This window comes from Bubalus kerabau, chromosome 10 (genome assembly GCF_029407905.1).
Source record: "Bubalus kerabau isolate K-KA32 ecotype Philippines breed swamp buffalo chromosome 10, PCC_UOA_SB_1v2, whole genome shotgun sequence".
Taxonomy (NCBI): domain Eukaryota; kingdom Metazoa; phylum Chordata; class Mammalia; order Artiodactyla; family Bovidae; genus Bubalus; species Bubalus kerabau.
The window spans coordinates 55,576,454-55,595,120 of NC_073633.1; the positions used below are offsets into that span (position 1 = coordinate 55,576,454).

An 18,667-nucleotide genomic window follows, 5' to 3' on the forward strand; every position below is an offset into this window, starting at 1 on the left:
CTGAAATGTAGACATATGTTCCCTATATAACATTTCAAGAAGTTCATAGAGCACAGTTCATAAAAGTTAACCCAAATATTCAGCAGCAGTTGAATGGATAAAACTATGGTATATTCACATAGGAAATATCACACAGCAGTGAAAATCATTGAGCTTCGACTACATGCAACATAGATGAAACTCAAAATGTTGAGTTTAAGGAGTCATAAACAAAAGAGAACATAATACTTAGAAAAATTCAAAAACAGGTCACAGAGTAGTGGTGTTAGAGAACTTGGATCCACTTACCTGAATGTTGCAGAGCCAATCCACTAACACAGGATGGTGATAAAGGAAAGTACTATTATTTGTGGGCTTCCCTGGTGGCTCAGACGGTAAAGAATCTGCCTGCAATGCATGAGACCCAGGTTCAATCCCTGGACCAGAAAGATCCCTTGGAGAAGGAAATGGCAACCCACTCCAGTATTCTTGCCTGGGAAATCCCATGGACAAATAAACAATGAACATGTAGGCCAAAGGGTCACAAAAGAGTCAGTCATGACTGAGCAACCAAACAACAAAAGCAAGCAGACTGGGCAGCTAAATACTCAGAAGACTTGAAGTTCCCAATGGGTTTTGGTTTTTAAAGGCAACTTTAGAGGTGAGGGTTGCAGTATGTGTGATCAGGTTGGATGAGGTTTCAGGAATGTTAATCGTCAATCTTCTGGTTCTACCAGTCTGGGGTCTATGATCTTGTGATCCTCCACCAGATGTGAGTCTTAGTTTCTGCAGGACAATTCAAAGATATGCATCAGACTGTTACCTACCTCCCTTCAGGAGGAACTAGAAGTCCTCTGACTCCAATGTTCAAGCTCTTTCTTTCCACACTTATTTTCTCTAGTCATTAATTTGAGTCTGCTCTTTGAAATTTTAGGAATACCTAGGGAGGGAAAGCTTTTCCTACAAACAAGAACTGGAGACACAGAAGGCTTGTGCCCAGAAGGGCTTTGCAGGGTCCTGCTGGGTTTCAATGTCTGGTTATCTTTGCTGCAGCCTAGGTGGTAACTGGAAAGGGACACAGGAGCCCTCTGAGTTGCTGGTAATGTTCTGATTTTTGATCAGGGTTCTAGTTACACAGATTTGTTCACTTTGTAAAAATTATAATCTATATGTTTGGGATTTTTGTACTTTTCCGTGTGTGTGTGTATGTGTATGTGCACATACTCAGTTTCTCAGTCGTGTCTGACTCAGTCCCAGGGATTATAGCCCACCAGGCTCCTCTCTCCGTGGGATTTTCTAGGCAAAAATCCTGGAGTGGGTCACCATTTCCTACTCCAGGGAATCTTCCCAACCCAGATAGAACCCACATCTCCCAGCTTGGCAGATGGATTCTTGTGCCACAGGAATCCCCCTTTCTGTATGTATATTATACCTAAAATAAAATGTTAATTAAAGAGAAGGATAGAACTCCACAAACTCTACAGACCACCACATTGACCCATCTGTGTACCTCTGAGCCCATCTATCCCGCCTTCAGTCCTGCTGCTGTGGGTGAACTGTCGTCCGTCCATCAGAAACAGGCCCTCTCTTGTGCGCTACGTAATGACCCCGTCTTCTTCACTAGGATGTCACTGTGGCAGGTCACCCATCTCATTCCTGCATCTTTTCCTCTAGACTAGATCTTTCTCATCAACCGACAAACATGCTATCACTTTTCTAATTTTTAGGACAAACACTCTTAACCTTCCATTGTTTTACTTTTATTCTCCTTCTCTTGCCTTAAAGCAAAACTCAAAACATTTATCTATACTGGCCAAAGCCAGATTTGCTCTAACATTCTCTCTGAACCACCTCCAATCATATTCTCACCTCCAAACACCACAAAAAAGTTGATCTTATCAAGGCCAGCTCTACAGTGTTAAATCCAATAGTCAGGTCTTCGTTTTCATTTTAAGCGACTCTCAGTGGTTTGGGGCACAGTCGTCCACTTCCCAGTTCCCGAGTCGCTGTTCCAGAACACTGCGCAGCCAGTTGCTTTCCTTCTACTACACCAGCTGCTCCGCTCCAACTCTTCTTTTGTTGGGTCCTCCTTACCTCCGTACCCTCTGCATTTCGGAAGGCCCTCAGAACTCATCTGGGAGGCTCTTTTCTACACTAGCCTCCCTGCCCCCACCCCCGCCTCCCAGCCAGCCAATCTGTCCTCAGTGCAGGATTCAAGCGTTAGATCATGTCAGCCCTCTGCTCAAAACCTTCCAGCGGCCTATAATCTCTCTCAGAGAAGACAAAGTCCACCTTATGGGTCACAAAAGCTGTCAGGATACATCCTCTTCCCCTGTATTCTTAACTCTTTCACCCCTCCCTTTCCTCTGCTCCATTTACACCAGTTTCCTTGTTCCTTAAACATGACAGGTGTGTTCCTGCTTCAGGGCTATGCAAGTCTTTCCTCTTGGCCTAGAATGTTCTTCCCTCATTTATCCTCACGGGTCACTCCTTCATCTCCTTCGGATGTTTACTCAAATGTTACATTTTTCATTAAAATGTAACCTCCCTGACCTAACCACACTATTTAAAATTTTCCTCCCCACTGGAAGGTCTCATTCACTTCCTTGAATTTCTCTCTAGCATTTGCCTGCTAATATACATGTATGTTACCTGTTGATAGTTGTTTTCCCACTGGTATGTGAACAACGTTAGCATGGGAATCTCTGTCTGTTTTATTGACTACACTACCCCTGGTGTCAAGAACAATCCTAGCAAAGAGTAAGAGCTTAATTAACATTTGTGGAATGAATGAAGGAGCTATTCCATTGCTTGTCATACACTCACAGCATCACAGAGATGGGAACTCTATCTCTGTAATGACTGGCTAACTAAGGGAAAGAAGTCACAGTAGATAAATTCAGTTCAGCTGAAATACTTAAGGCAGGCCATGGGTTTAATTATTCTGTCCATTTTTAATTCAAATACATGTTCTCCCCAAATAAATTATATCATCTGTTTCCAAACAATATTAACTGCCTTTTCTTCCTTTCTTAAATTTTCACAAAATCAAGAAAAGAGGGCATATAACAATGGGCAGAGTGTGCAGCAAAAATATAGTGATTAAAACAACACTTATCAACAGTCCACAAATCAAAAGAGGAAATTCAAGCTCTCTAAAGGAATACAAACACAGTTGCTCAATTCATCAATGGGATGTTTCCTTTCCAGAGATAAGGTATAGAAACAGATATGAGAGAAGGAAATATCAACAGATGGGTTGGTTTAATTGTACAATTTCTAAAATACACTAACCCAAGGAGGGCGAAATTTGACCCTTCTGATATGAAGACCTTGTGTTTGTTATTAAATAAAGAGCATTTCCTGTTCACCTGAATGTATAATATTTCTAGAGGAAATGTCAGTGCTTGGAGAATTCCAGCAGCTTGTTCCCCCAAAACAATAAGTTCACATTTTAATCTTTTTAATGTATTTATATAAAGACATTTTTTTTTCCCACATGAAAATTTAAAGAGGAAGTTGACTATGAAGCCAAAGACCCAAGTTCTTTTTTCAGGACACGTGTGCTTGGAAACTTTTCTACCCCCTTGCAGCCCCCTCAGAGGGGGACCAAGGACATTCAAAAGGCTAATAGGTGGAGAGGTCTACAGTCATTGCCGCTAAGGACAGACCTTTCAGGGCTCACTGCGGAGCAACTGACTACTCATTAGTCATCTCCATGATGAGAGCAAGGTGACGAGGACCCTGCAACAGTGCAGGTAAGGTGGTGGTGGCATTGCCCACTATCAAAAGAATACAACCTTACCGAAGCAATCACTAACTTAGAAAAGTCACTGTGCCAGACACAGTCATAACTATGTCAGAGTACATGGAATGCTGGGGAAGTTGATTGTGAGAGAACACTCGATGAACTGAATCAAAATCAGAAATGAAGAAAAACAGGCTTATTGCAGGATCAAATTATACAAGTGAGTAAGTAAGTGAGTGAGTGAAAGTTGCTCAGTTGTCTTCCAACTCTTTGTGACCCCATGGACTATACAGTCCATGGAATTCTCTGGGCCAGAATACTGGAGTGGGTGGCCTTTCCCTTCTCCAGGAGATCGTCCCAACCCAGGGATCAAACCCAGATCTCCCACATTGCAGGCAGATTCTTTACCAGTTGAGCCACAAGGGAAGCCCAAGAATACTGGAGTGAGTAGCCTTTCTCTTCTCTAGCGGATCTTCCCAACCTAGGGATCTAACTGGGGTCTCCCTCATTGCAGGCGGATTCTTTACCAACTGAGCCATCAGGGAAGCCCCAGATTATACAAACTGGTGTGTAAATCACTTTTTCAGAATGTACTGTATGCAGAAAACCAGTTCTACCATATACAAGATACGCTTATCTGTTTACAAAGGATCACTTCCTCATCACAGAAGAATATTACTCGCAGCTAATTGCCTTCTGATAAAGTGAGATCTCCCTGTAGCTCAAATGGTAAAGAATCTGCCTGTGATGCAGGAGACCAGGGTTCGATCCCTGGGTTGGGAAGATCCTCTGGAGAAGGGAATGGCAATCCACTCCAGTATTCTTGCCTGTAGAATCCCATGGACAGAGGAGCCTGGCGAGTTACAGTCCGTGGGGTCGCAAACGGTCGCAAAGACTCCAACATGACTAAGCAACTAACACAACCTGATAATTATCTCTGGAGCTTTAGAAAAGAAACTGTTTCACTGGGTAACATTTGTTGGGCAGGTGGCCAGAAGGCTGGGGCAGAGAATGCACATACAACAAACACACACACAACTGTATCTCCCCAAGGAAATGTATAAACCACAAAATCAGTGACCGTTCCATTCACATACCTAAATAAAAGTTTTGACTCAAGAGGCATAAAGATGAGTAACCAGACCTAGTTTATTCTTGTTATCTAAATAATCATTAATACTACAGGCCACCCAGCCCCCGCCAACTAAAATGAGTCCCAGTTTTGACAGTAAATTATACGATGACCTTACCTAATGGCTGCTGCAATCTTTGTTATGAAACATTAAGCTTTGGCTGTGAAGCTTGCAAAATTAGTGCTGTAATTTTCCTGTAAGGATATGGATGGTCACATTGGTTAAATCACCCTGGCTTTTTTACTGGCAATGTTAACAAAACAAGGGGGGCTTTACATTCTTGTGCATCGGCCATTTATAGAGCCTGCCATGATCCCTAGGGAATAATGGTGATTCTCTTGCTGGCCACCGGGGATTTCAAATGTCACCAAGAGTTATGAGAAAAAGTTTCACGGTTTTATTTCTGGCTTACTAGACCAAAAAAAAAAAAGAGGTAGAGCTTTTAATCAAAAGCTATTTATTAAGTTAATAGTACAAAACAGAAGGCCTTCTGTCCATCAAAGTCCCCTCCCCACTACCAAGCCTAGAATTATTAGGAATGGGCACCTCTAGAGAGTGGAAAACTCGATACCAATTCAACTGAAATCCAGGGTCTCCTCCCACACTTACCCAGCAGCTGGTTCTTATGAACTCAGTGAGAAAGTGCGTGAAGGAGCTATTGGAAGTGGGCTGAGTCAGTGTTCACCCAGGGAAGCAGTCTGCAAGTCAGCATATCTACTCTCCACACTCCAAAAGCAGCCCTCTGACCCTGGGGGATGCCATGAATTCCACAGCCCTCGTCCCCCACCCCACACAGTACCAGTACGCCCTGGGCATGTTGGCACAGTCCCTGGCCCTTGGGTAGCAATCCGCCCACAGTACAGCTCAAAGTTCAGTCCCATAGATGGCCTTATGACGTAAATACTCTTCTAAGCACTGCAGGACGTTATCATCCACCCTTGGGTCAAACTTGTTTGCCAAGAGGTGATGGTTCTGAAGAATCCAGTGCAGGTCCCCGGCCCCGTAAATGCAGATGGCCCGCTGATGGATTCCAGAGCAGGGTGCATAAGGTGCCCCCATGCTGACATCTCCCTCGTGGTTCTGCCACTTGACGAGCCTGGCGATGGCAGTCATGTCTGAGATGTGATACTTGGGGTGGTAAGGAACAGAGCCAGGCATCCATGGAGCACGCTGAAGGGTGGCCCAGAGGTGTTCGTCAGGGCTATAGGTGTCTTTGACCCATTCAATCAGTCTTTGGGATTTGGGGTTCTCTAAGACATGTTGGACAAAGGCTCGAGAAGCCACAAAATAGGCATTCCCCGTGAACATAGGTAAATTATCAGGGGGAGGGTCCTTCATCTTGCTGGTTAGGTACAGTCTGTCTGTCACCTCATAGCGGTATTTCCAGCGATTTTTTTTGTACTCAGAAGGTATCTCAGACTCCATACTGTTCTTCCCATTCAACATCTTGAGGGCCAGAACCATCTCGGCATTGGTCTTTATGGGGAAGTCTGTCCCACATGTATTCAGTAAGTATTTCCATGGCACCGAGCTCTGGAGCAAGTCTTCCATACAGTTCAGGTCAGCCTGCACTCTGGACCAGGAGGCATAAACCACTGGGACCAACTTACTGGCCATGAAGACATTGGGGAAGCAGGAAATAATGGCCTTGACTGCCTCTTTGAAAGCTTCTGGGGACTTCACATCCACATGGACACAGTATATGTTCTGAGGGGCATACACAGCTCGCAGCAGCCGTTCAAAGTTTTCAATCTTCTCATGGACCACCATCGAGTATGCAATGGGGAAGTCTAACTCTTCTTTGCTCAGTGGGAACTGTATGAACTTCCTTTGGGCCTTAAACCGCTCACAGTCTCTGGTTATGTTGAGGTAATAGGTGTCAGTGAAAGGCAACCGCTTCTTCTTGACTTCCAGGTTGTCCAGGAGAGCCTGGACCACCGCTTCCTGGTCCCCTCGTGTGATCCCAGAACAGTTGATGGATCTCTTTGCTGGCAGCTTCAGGTTCTTGTACAAGACGTCCCTACAGCGCTGACTTTGGAAGTCCCTGGACTCCAGATCCAAGGAATCTACATCACATTTCAACCTGAGAGAAAGCCTCAGAGCAACAACGGCCAGCAGCATATAGCAGCCCAGGGCCCACAGATGATGCCCCCGGCAAAGCTTCTTCTTCCACCCAGTCATCTTCATGGGATGGGAGATCAGTAGAGTTTGGGCACAGGGAAGGTGGAGGAGGAGATCCTTGGACAGAACAAAATGCCTTTAGTTACAAACTAATCCAGAACATCCTCAAGGAACATCAAGTTCAACTCCAGAGTGATGGCAAAGATAGATTTCTTCTCTAGACAAATATCCTCAGTCAAGTCCTGCCTAGGACCCTTGTGGATGGAGATCTGTAACCTGATGCTGCAAACCAGCTGGTCATGCTGGGACTGGAGTTAGGACCGGCTCCACCTCCACCCAGGAGAGAGAAAAGGAAGCAGCCCTGGGTGCCTGCTGTTGTGGAGGAGTACTGAGTAAGAGGAAGTCCCCACCCTTTATTCCAAGGAAGAGAGGACTTCTGCCCACACCTCACCACCCTGTGTCTAAAATAGCTTTTATCTGGAGGACAGAATTTGTGATTGGTCTAGACAGAAAAGACAGAAAGTTCATACTCTCACCTTCAGTTCTAGAAATCCAAAGTGCTTTTAAAAGATAAAGTTCAATTCTTGGTCTTATTTGACAGTTCATATTTTAGATGCTTTCACCACACATAATTCACTGGTTAGATATAGCATTTAGCCATGCTTTAAAGAAAATGTTCTTAAACAAGTACAAAAAATTGAACATAATTCCAAAAATACATTGTAGTCATTCATATAGATAACTCTCAGTCGACTCAGATTTACAGTCTATCCAGGGACTTTCCTGGTGGTCCAGTAGTGAAGACTTCGCGCTTCAAAGGCAGTGGGTGCAGGTTCAATCCCTGGTTGTAGAACTAATATCCCACATGCTGCACAGTAAGGCCAAACATAGATAAATAAAATATATCTACACACATGGAGAAGGAAATGGCAACCCACTCCAGTATTCTTGCCTGGAGAATTCCATGGACAGAGGAGCCTGGCAGGCTACAGTCCATGGGGTCGCAAGAGTCAGACACGACTTTGTGACTCAACCATCCACACACAGAGACACACAGAGCTATGCATATCAGTATTTAATGAGTGCTTTCTATGAGTCAGAAATATTTCTTTACGTTGTCCCGTTGGATCTTCACAATGTGCTTAAGACACAGTATTATTAGGCCTCTTTTATAGAGAGGAAAACAGAAGCTAAATAACTTGCCAAATATCACATACTTATAAGAAGCAAATCTGGGACTCATCCATATTCCCTCGTCCCCCCCCAGTTTGTGTGTGTTTGTGTGTGTGTGTGTGTGTGTGTGTGTCTGTAAGCTTGATTCTTGTTCCTCCACCACAGTTACATTTTAAATACAATACAGGGTACTTAGAAACTACTATGTAAAAAAATAAACAAGGTCCTATACACAGTACAGGGAACTATATTCAATATCCTGTGGCAAAACATAATGAAAAAGAATATGAAAAACTATGTCTATTTAAATGTCTATTTGAATCACTAGAATACTTAGTACCAAAGAAAACCAGATACTATAGGAGGGGGGAAAAGTCCTAAAAGGTAAGAAAGAGAAACAAAATGTGACATATTCTTCCAGCAATAACTCTTTTCCCTTATCATAATCTCCTTTGATGCATAAGATTGTATCCACTTGAGGAATAACTTATGGAAATGTAAGAGGAAGGAAAAATGAACAATAAAGAAAACTCACCTTTAATCGCTTCTGTCCTATCTAGGGAAGATCTATTGCCACGGTGTGTTTCTTTTTCCAAGGGTCGGGTTCTGTGGAAGCGAACATGAATACCATATCTCCTGGTCTCCTTTCAGCCTCTCCAGAATACGTTTTCTAACTTCCACAGGACATCCAAGAGACTGTGGCAGGCTCCTCCCTTAATCTCTGTAAAGTAAAGACCAGCAGGTGCCTCCGTCACTCGCCCGGCTTCCTGCTCTCAGATAAGAGAGCAAGCTCAGATATATCATTCAGGATCATATTTGCAAGAACGAGTCACTGAGGGAGGTGAGCAAGCAGAAAAAAATGCTGGCAATGTCTAAGAAGGCAAGCAGCTATTTGATCCAGAACAGTCCAGTTTGTAGCCATGCTCTCCTGCTGCAAAATCATTCATAACCTGTCAATACTCACGCAAGAACCTGAAAGCTTTTTTCCCTCCTAACAAGGAACCATGAACACATACAGGTGTGCCCTTGCCTTCTTCTGACCTGGAGATCAGATGTTACTCCCCTTATGTTCCCTGAAGACTGAAGCAATAAAAATGACCTTCAAAGTTGTTTCTTTTGTTGTTTTATTTGAAGGGGAAAAGTAAGTAAAAAACAGAGTTTGTTCTTTCATGGCAACTTCTCAAAAAAACAAAAAATCCATTTGCTTTTCCATGACTGTTAATAATCTTTAGGCTGTAGAAAGATCCTTGAGGTTCCAAATTGTAGATCTCCCTCACTAATGTTTGAGACTCTAGGGTTCTTGGCAGTCTGAACAAAGGATAACGCCAAGAGAGTCATAGACGGTTTTGGCAATACAATGTGAAAAATGCCTTCTTCAAAACTGCTGGCAGGGACTTTGCTGACAGGTTTTTCCCTGATGGTCCAGTGGTTAACACTATGACCTCCCAAAGTAGGGAGCACAGGTTCAATTTCTAGGTAGGGAACTAAGGTCCTCATATGCCACACCCAAGAAAAAACAAAAAACTGCTCACATTGCTTGCCGCTCTTTGTCTCTCTCACCCTGAAATCACTCCTCCAAAAACGCAGCATTCCTCACCAACTGTTTGAAATAGCAAATTTAATATTAATGATTTCATGGAAAGAATTTAACTAGGTATCAAGTAAGTAAGTGAAAGTCGGGGGAGGGATAGACGATGCTAAATTATTAGGGAAGTAGCAATTGCCGGAGAAGGCAATGGCACCCCACTCCAGTACTCTTGCTTGAAAAATCCCATGGACGGAGGAGCCTGGTAGGCTGCAGTCCATGGGGTCGCTAAGAGTCGGACACGACTGAGCGACTTCACTTTCACTTTTCACTTCCACGCATTGGAGAAGGAAATGGCAACCCATTCCCATGTTCTTGCCTGGAGGATCCCAGGGACAGGGGAGCCTGGTGGGCTGCCGTCTATGGGGTCGCACAGAGTCGGACACGACTGAAGCGACTTAGCAGCAGCAATTGCTGGAAGTAGGCTGGAAGGAGGGAGATACTTAGGAACTGTTTACTTGAGAATTTGGGAAGAGGGGTGCCAATAAGGAGCAACTCAGACCTCTGAGATGGGCACTCTAAGCAGATGGTACCTGGGTCACTGAGCTCAGAGGAGATCCTCTTCGCCTGAGATCCAGACCTCTCCTGAAGAGCCTGGTGTCTCTGTCCTCCGTTACTGTTAACTGGATTCAGTGCAGGCACATAAAGGAATGGCCACAAGGAGGTAAAAGGGAGTTGCCATGGTGATGCTAACATAAGCAATGTACAGAGAAAGACAACAGGAAGTTCCGCCTTCAGCCTCCCTCCAGCGCCCCCTATTGGCAGAGTGTAACAGGGGGCACTGATAAAGCACTAACATGATTTGCAGACTCCCCCATTCCATATAACAAAGGTGAGTCCAGAAGGGCAGGCTTCATGTAAAGACAACAGTGTAATATCCGGGATGAGTTAGTGCTGCCTTCCTTCTACAAGAATTGTTTACACAGCCCCCAGTAAAGCATCGGGAATTTAGGTCTTTTCCTTTTGGGGAACCTCCTCTGCCTGTTTATGGAGGCTTCCCTCCAGGTAGGTTAGTGGTAAAGATGTAAGAGACGTGGGTTCGATCCTTGGGTCAGGAAGATCTCCTGAAGAAAGGAATGGCAACCCACTCTAGTATTCTTGCCTGGAGAATCCCATGGACAGAGGAGCCTGGCGGGCTATAGTCCATAGAGTTGCAAAGAGTCAGAGGTGACAAGCAACTTAGCATGCACTGCCGGTTTCTGACTATAGATGAAGACAAACCAAGGGCAGGCAGCCATATGGAGTCATATGCGCCCCCTCTTATGCCCCTCCCTCCATCAGCTCTTGTCTTCTGCCAGCTTTGGTCACTCTGAGGCAAAAACAATTAAAGGATAAGACTTACTTCAGTATCTGGATGTAGCAAAATCTTTCTAATTTGTTTTATATCTTTCTTTGCTTTGATGACCTCCTCAAAGTCCCACCATCTTTCCCATTAAAAAAAAAAAAATCACAGAATCTTTCAATAGAGATATATCTTAAATATTCTATTTTTAAGGTAACCTAAACAGATATCCACTTTTATTTGTTAAATATATGCTAATAGAACATTAACAAATTGTGGATATATTTTGTTAAGATAGTCTACATATTAGCAACACCAAGTGGCTAGTAGTTATGGGCACACCTGGGTTTTGGCAGGAGAGATCTAGCTCTGAATCCTGGCTCTGTTACTTTCTAGCTGTGTGACCATTGGCAGATTCTTTAATCCCTCTGTGCTTCAATGACTTCCTTTATATAGGTTGGGCTATATATATAATGCCCATTTTATTGAATTGTTGTAAAGATTAAGCAAGATAACATACGAGAGACAGAGGAGCCTGGTGTTCTGCAGTCCATAGGGTTGCAAAGAGTTGGATACCACTTATCGGCTGAACAACAGTGAGCAGCTTGACTTTAAAGCTGGCACATGCAGCCCCTTGGTGAAGGTTACTGTTAGGTAGTCTCCAATGGGGCCTAGTTTTCTCACAGAATAGCTCAAGGAGGGTACAAATAGTGTTCTTTAACTCTGGATCAAGGGAAAATGTTGATGCTGGTGATGTGGCTAGACGGGTAGATCAGGGAAGAGACCTGGAATTGGCCCCTTCTCTGTGCTCTTCGTCTAAGTGGTCAGTATTAGCACTGCAGGGAGGAGGGGTAAGTGTAAGCTGACCCCAGGGAAATGCAGGAGAGAAAACAATGGCTGGAGAGAGACACAGGAAGATCAGGAGCCAGGCAACCCGCAGAGATCACAATACAGCAGATTCCACACCTTAACTCCGTGCTGGCCTTGAAGAGAAAGTTCAGCACTAGCAAGAGGGAGGAACCGGGGTCTGCCCCATGGTTAAGAATCTGCCTTGCAATGCAGGGGACACAGGTTCCATCTGTGACTGGGTAACTAAGATCCCACATGCCGTCAGGCAACTAAGGCTGTGTACCACAATTACTGAGCCCCTGTGCCACAACTAGGAAGTCTGAGCAACACAAGGAAGACCCCTAGTGCCACAACTGAGACCCAATGCAGATAGTAAAATGAATAAATAAATACTTTAAAAAAAAAAAGAAGAAGAAGAAGAAGAAAGGAGGAACAGCCCAGTCTCAGAGTGCCTGGCGACCAAGCAAGTTTCAAGGCAGGAACCCAGACCTAGGAAATTAATCCCTTCATGTGGGTTTCCTTTAGCCTTGTTGAGATACAATAAAGCCAAGTGAGCCTGGGGACAAAGATATTTTCAAGTCTCGAGCAATGAAATTGATGAGGGCCCTGGTGGCTCAGTGGTAAAGAATTCACCTGTCAATGCAGGAGACACAGGTTCGATCCCTCTATCAGGAAGACCCCTTGGAGGAGGGAATGGCAACCCACCCCAGTATTCTTGCCGGGAAAATCCCAGTGGGGTCACAAAGAGTCACACATGACTGAGCATACAGGTACACACACACACTCACCTCCCTCAAGTATTGAAAATAAAAGCAACATTAAGCCCAATAATAAATATAAATCTGACACAGTCCTGAGTTATCACAAGGACTATTGCTTTGGTTTCATTTCTGAAATAGCAGACTTTTTGCACTCAGACTCCTCAATCCTTTTCTCCTAATCATGAGTTTCATCTGATTATTGGCAAGCAGTTTTACCTGCTTCCATGGTCTTTAATCACAAACCTCTGTTTGTGAAATGTTCTAGGAGTTTCAACAATGGGGAAACTAAGGCAGGCTCAACATGATGGATCTGGAAGAATGCAGTAGAGTTTGGTGTTAACCTTGATGGAGGTACAGGGAACCCTGGGCTTCCCAGAGAGCGCAGCAGTCAAGAATCTACCTCCCAATGCAGGAGACTCAAGAGACACAGTTTCCATCCCTGGGTCAGGAAGATCCCCTGGAGTAGGAAATGACAACCCACTCCAGTATTCTTGCCTGGAGAATCCCATGGACAGAGGAGCCTGGCAGCCTACTCTGAGAAAGACTGCAAAGAGTCGGACACAGCCCAGTGTGCACACATGCACACACACCCAACAAGAGGGTCAGAGGAAGGTCCAGGCAGCAGAGATCCAACCATTTGATGCTGAGTTTACAAACTAGCAAATGCATCCTTTTACTTATTTCATTAGGGTGGTATTCACCTCTAGTATCTGTCAGTTTTGTCCTCTCGGTAACTGCAAGCTCCTGAAAACATGTTCGTTCTCTCTCACTTCCTAGTGCAGTAGGTTTTAGCAGAATTCTAAGGCTCCCCAGAAGAGAAAATTTGCATGTGGTCAGAGAGAGCAAGGGGAGCCCCACTGACTGGCTAAGGAGAAGGGGCCATGACTCAGAGACAGAGGAAATAAAAAAAGATAACCAAGCCAAGTTAATATGTTATCAGATAGGTCGAACTGGAGTCTGAAAGAGAGAGAAGGTGCTGAGAAAGGTGGGGTATAGGTACTTTAAGCCCTAACCTCATTCAATGTTCTGTATCAGTACGCTCTTGGAGAAGATGGACTATGGCCTCTAGCCACAGAGAAGTGGTTCAGAGGCCCAGCGTGATCATCTTTGTCTCCAATCAGGGGTGTAGAACACAACTCAGGCTCAGCTAAGGTTGGCTGGCTGGGGGCACTCTCTGGTCCCACGCAAAACTCTCCCTCCCCCTGGACACACTCCACACTTCTAAAGAAAAAAGATTCAAGAAAGAAAAGAAAAAAGGAAGAAGAAGAAAAAAAAAACAAAACCCCCACAGAACTCAGTAAGAACTTACTCGCTAAATGCAGAGGAAACTTCTGAGAGAAAAGAAGAAAACAATCTCCTCAGGTAAACTAATCCAACTCTCCCTGCTCCTCCCATTCCCAAGGTGGATCACTCGCTAAGTTATAAAGGAAGCCCCTTTTCCTCACTCTCTCTGCCCTCACTTTTGGGTGATGCTCCGCTTTCTACCAAGCCCAGGGTTCCTGCTTCTCAGCACCACAGATGGAAGGGCAGCCATGGCCAGGCTTTTTCTGTGCCACCCCAACTCCCACTCCATGAACACATCAAGACACACTTGTTCATCCTCATCGTGGTGTCATGAGCCCAAGGGCAAGGACCATTTTTGACTCAGCTCTGCCTCCTTACAGCAGCTCATGCGAGAACTTGCAAATGACGATGCACCAGAAATGTTTCCTGAATTGAACAGCATCCTTGGTGTCCCTTGAAGGTCCTCTAAGTACTGGAGTCATGAAAACAAGGCTTACTAATAATTACTGGACTTGATGGATAGAGGCACCCTCCAACTGTACACAAAAATACAATACCACAGAGTTGAAACCAATTGAAATCCAAGCAGCATTAATGGAATCAATTTTGCTTAAGAAACTTCCTCAGAAGAAACCCTCCACAATTGAAATTTAAAGGCATATTAATTTGAGATGATGTTATCTCCTTCTGAGTCATGATAAAGTAACCTTTTAAAGGGAAACTGTAACAAATGACATATACAATGACACTGTTTTATTCACTCACTGCATTTAACATTGAGGAAGCTGCTAACATTTCAGTATTAGAGATACCAAGTGGGTTAAGACAATCCCTACTCTCAAGCTGAATATTCATTGGAAGGACTGATACTGAAGCTGAAGCTCCAATATATTGGCCACCTGATGTCAAGAGCTGCCTCACTGGAAAAGACCCTGATGCTGGGAAAGAGTGAGGGCAGGAGGAGGATGGGATGACAGAGGATAAGATGGTTGGATGGCATCACTGACTCAATGGACATAAGTTTGAGCAAACTCCAGGAGACGGTTAAGGACAGGGAAGCCGGGAGTGCTACAGTGGGGTCACAAAGAGTCAGACATGACTTAGCAACTGAACAACAACCATAAACAAAGCTGTTTATAGTCCTGTGTGGGAGAAATGTTTGAAAGTAGATTATAGTGCCATGTATAAGTGCAAAAAAAGATATGTGTTGGATATAATGGAGGACCAGAGTTTAAAACTAAAAAAGAGATGGTTAGAAGTACAAGTGCAAACAATTTAGTGTAGGTTTTAATGAAATCTAGAAAAAGAAGATTAAGAATTTGTCTGAATGCCTCCTGCATTGTTTCAGGAAGGATCTTGGCTAATTGTTACGAGAGGAACAGATATTATGGATTAAAGAAAACATCCCTTTATGGAAGTCATTTGGAAAAAGAATGTTAGATCCCTACCCCACACTATAAACATAAATAAACTACAGATTAAAACCAAAAGGAAAAGACAGTTCTAAAATTTCAGGAAATATACAGAATAATGATACTTAGGTTGGGAAAGTACTTTAACTATTATACCAAAACCTGAAAATTATAAACAAAAAAGAAACAGATTTGACTGTGAAAAAATCATAAACAAAAATACAATTTAAAGTGTAAAATGGGCTTATAGGAAAGCTCCTTAAAAGGGAGAGGCTAAGCCCTTCTTTCTTTTTATTATCATGAAAGCAGATGTAATGGTTGGAGCTCTGGCAGCTACTTAGGACCTGGAGGCAACATTGAGGAAGGGAGCCATCAAGCCCCTTTACCAGTTCTAGACTGCCTACTTCTAGGCTTCATTTATATGAGAAAGAAATTTTCTGTCTTACGTGGCCACTATTTTTTCAGGTCTCTGACATGAATCACAGATGCAAAAGCTGTTTCCTAACTCAGGGACATTTAGAAACATAGGTATGAAACAGGCATAGGTTCGGGGAGTAAAAAGAAGTTCTGAAACCTGCAAAGTTCAGAACAGGAGCTCTAATTTCTGTACTCTCTACCACCACCCCTCCCATCCCTATAACAACACCACCCTTATTTGTTTCTTATTTGAAAACACATTTCAGGGAAATGTCTGGAAAGGAATGTACTAAAATATTAACCATGGTATTCTGGGTTGTGTGATTGTTGCTGGTTTTCAGTTTCCCCTTTTTGTCTCATCAGTTTTCTAATTTATCTAGAATGCACAGGCATACTATTTTTTAAATTTTTAAAAAAAGCTATTTTAGAATCATCTTCAGATCAGATCAGTCGCTCAGTCGTGTCCGACTTTTTGCGACCCCATGAATCACAGCACGCCAGGCCTCCCTGTCCATCACCAACTCCCGGAGTTCACTCAGACTCATGTCCATCAAGTCAGTGATGCCATCCAGCCATCTCATCCTCTGTCGTCCCCTTCTCCTCCTGCCCTCAATCCCTCCCAGCATCAGAGTCTTTTCCAATGAGTCAACTCTTCGCATGAGGTGGCCAAAGTACTGGAGTTTCAGCTTTAGCATCATTCCTTCCAAAGAAATCCCAGGGCTGATCTCCTTTAGAATGGACTGGTTGGATCTCCTTGCAGTTCAAGGGACTCTCAAGAGTCTTCTCCAACACCACAGTTCAAAAGCATCAATTCTTCAGCCCTCAGCTTTCTTCACAGTCCAACTCTCACATCCATACATGACCACAGGAAAAACCATAGCCTTGACTAGACGAATCTTTGTTGGCAAAGTAATGTCTCTGCTTTTGAATATGCTATCTAGGTTGGTCATAACTTTCCTTCCAAGGAGTAAGCGTCTGTTAATTTCATGGCTGCAGTCACCATCTGCAGTGATTTTGGATCTTAGGAAGCAAAACAAAATAGTGCTCTCCACTCTTTAATAATAGCCACGATGTGGAAGCAATCTAATGTCCATTGATAGAGGAATGGATAAAAATGTGGTATCTTTATACAATGGAATATTACTTAACCACAAAAAATGAAATAATGCCATTTTCAGCAACATGGATAGAGCTAGACATTACCTCACTAAGTGAAAAAAGTCAGAGAAAAACAAATGCCATATGATATCACATATATGTAGAATCTGAAATATGATACAAATGAACTTGTTTACAAAACAGAAACAGTCTAACAAACAGAAAACAAATTTATGGTTACAAAGGAGGAAATGGGCTAGGGGAGAGATAAATTGGGAATTTGGGATCAGCAGACACACATGACTGTATATAGAATAAACAACAAGGTCCTACTGTATAGCACACGGAACTATATTCCATATCCTGTAATAAACAATAAAAAAGAATATGAAAAGAAATATATATATATGAATCACTTTGCTATATACCAGAAACTAACACAGTATTTTAAATCAACTATAGTTCAATTAAAAAAAAAATCATGCTGTCTTTGATTGCAGAAGTCAAACATGATGCTTTTTCTTTATTTTACCTCTTTGCAGGTCTGTGTGAACAGATCTAGTCTTTATTTGGGGGAGGGGGGTGCATAATGTAGGATTGTGTGTATGTGCATGTATTTAAGTCTAGCTGGATACTAATAGAAAATATCTTTTTAATAAATGTAAAATTGGACATTCTAACAAGAACCTAAATAAAATAATTGAAACACTTGCACCACCAAACACAAAGCGCCACTTCACTTATATGATCTTTTAAAGGAAAATGACCACCATGCCAACTAATATGGAATATTAAAATGCATTAGATGACAAAACAACACATATCTTGGTTCTAGTTTCTTGAGCTCAAAAAACAAAATAGAAATAAGAAAACTACTGGTCCTTCATGCCATCCTTTTGGAGAGGACAAAAAGAAAGTACTTCTAGGATGGGACCCTCTCTAGCTATCTGAGCCCATAAGGTCATATCTACCGTATACCCTGTGGACCCCTAGAAGGTTTCGCGTGTGTGGTTATGGTCATCGCCATCTTTCAGTCATAGACTGTTGCAACAACATGCTGCGCCCTGGGTGGAGAGAGTCCACCTTCTTGGGTGGGGAGCAGAGGGCAAGGTGAGGAGGAGGACTTCAGACTTGTAGGAACCAGTGGTGTCTGTGACTTCTCCCCCACCTACACCTGCTGGTCGGAAAGGCAGAGTGGATTCCTGAGCAACTGGGAGGCCAGACAGACCAAACTTGGTCCATGGTACCTCTCAAGGCTTCAAATACTGTAGTTCCAGCTCATGGGAGACTAGTTTTGTCTTTTTTTTTTTTTCCTTTGTTACTTTTTTCAAACTTTAGTGTGATTGATTTATAGGGCCATGTTTGTTTCAGGTGTACAGCACAGTGACTCAGTTACATATGTATATACAGTGACTCAGATGGTAAAGAATTTGCCTGCAGTTCAGGAGACCCGGCTTTGATCCCTGGGTCGGGAAGATCCCCTGGAGAAGGGAATGGCCACCCACTCCAGTATTCTTGCCTGGAGAATCCCATGGAAAAAGGAAATGGGTGGGCTATAGTCCATGGGGTTGCAAAGAGTTGGACATAGCTGAGTGACTTTCACTCACTCATATATATATATATTCCTTTTCAGATTCTTTTCCCTTGTAGGTTATTACAGAGTATTAAGTACAAGCATTATCTTTGCCCTGGACAGTAAAGCTGGGCAGCTGCAGCCCACTTCCGGTCTGGGTATGCTTCCCATGGTTGACAGTTGACAGGAGCCCATGGTAGAATGGGTGTGGAATTCAGGGATTCAAAACAGAAATTGGACCTCTTTCTCCTT

The 18,667-nt window shown here is 43.3% G+C and overlaps 1 protein-coding gene across 8 annotated transcripts in view; it reads right to left on the reverse strand.

Moving 5' to 3' along the window:
- Positions 1-5,300: 5,300 nt before the first annotated feature.
- GCNT3 (glucosaminyl (N-acetyl) transferase 3, mucin type) overlaps positions 5,301-18,667 on the reverse strand; it is a 145,992-nt gene continuing 132,625 nt past the window's right edge. For 5 of the 8 annotated variants that reach the window (XM_055537773.1, XM_055537776.1, XM_055537774.1 and 2 more), the window contains 2 exons: positions 8,690-8,875; positions 5,301-7,098 (listed from right to left, as the gene is read on the reverse strand). In XM_055537773.1, the coding sequence (XP_055393748.1) occupies positions 5,725-7,047 (1,323 nt within the window). In that variant the 5' untranslated portion in view covers positions 7,048-7,098; positions 8,690-8,875 and the 3' untranslated portion in view covers positions 5,301-5,724. Of the gene's footprint in view, positions 7,099-8,689; positions 8,876-9,686; positions 9,755-10,272; positions 10,319-18,667 lie in introns of those variants that run through there. The other 3 variants (XM_055537778.1, XM_055537777.1, XM_055537779.1) reach the window with 2 other exon arrangements.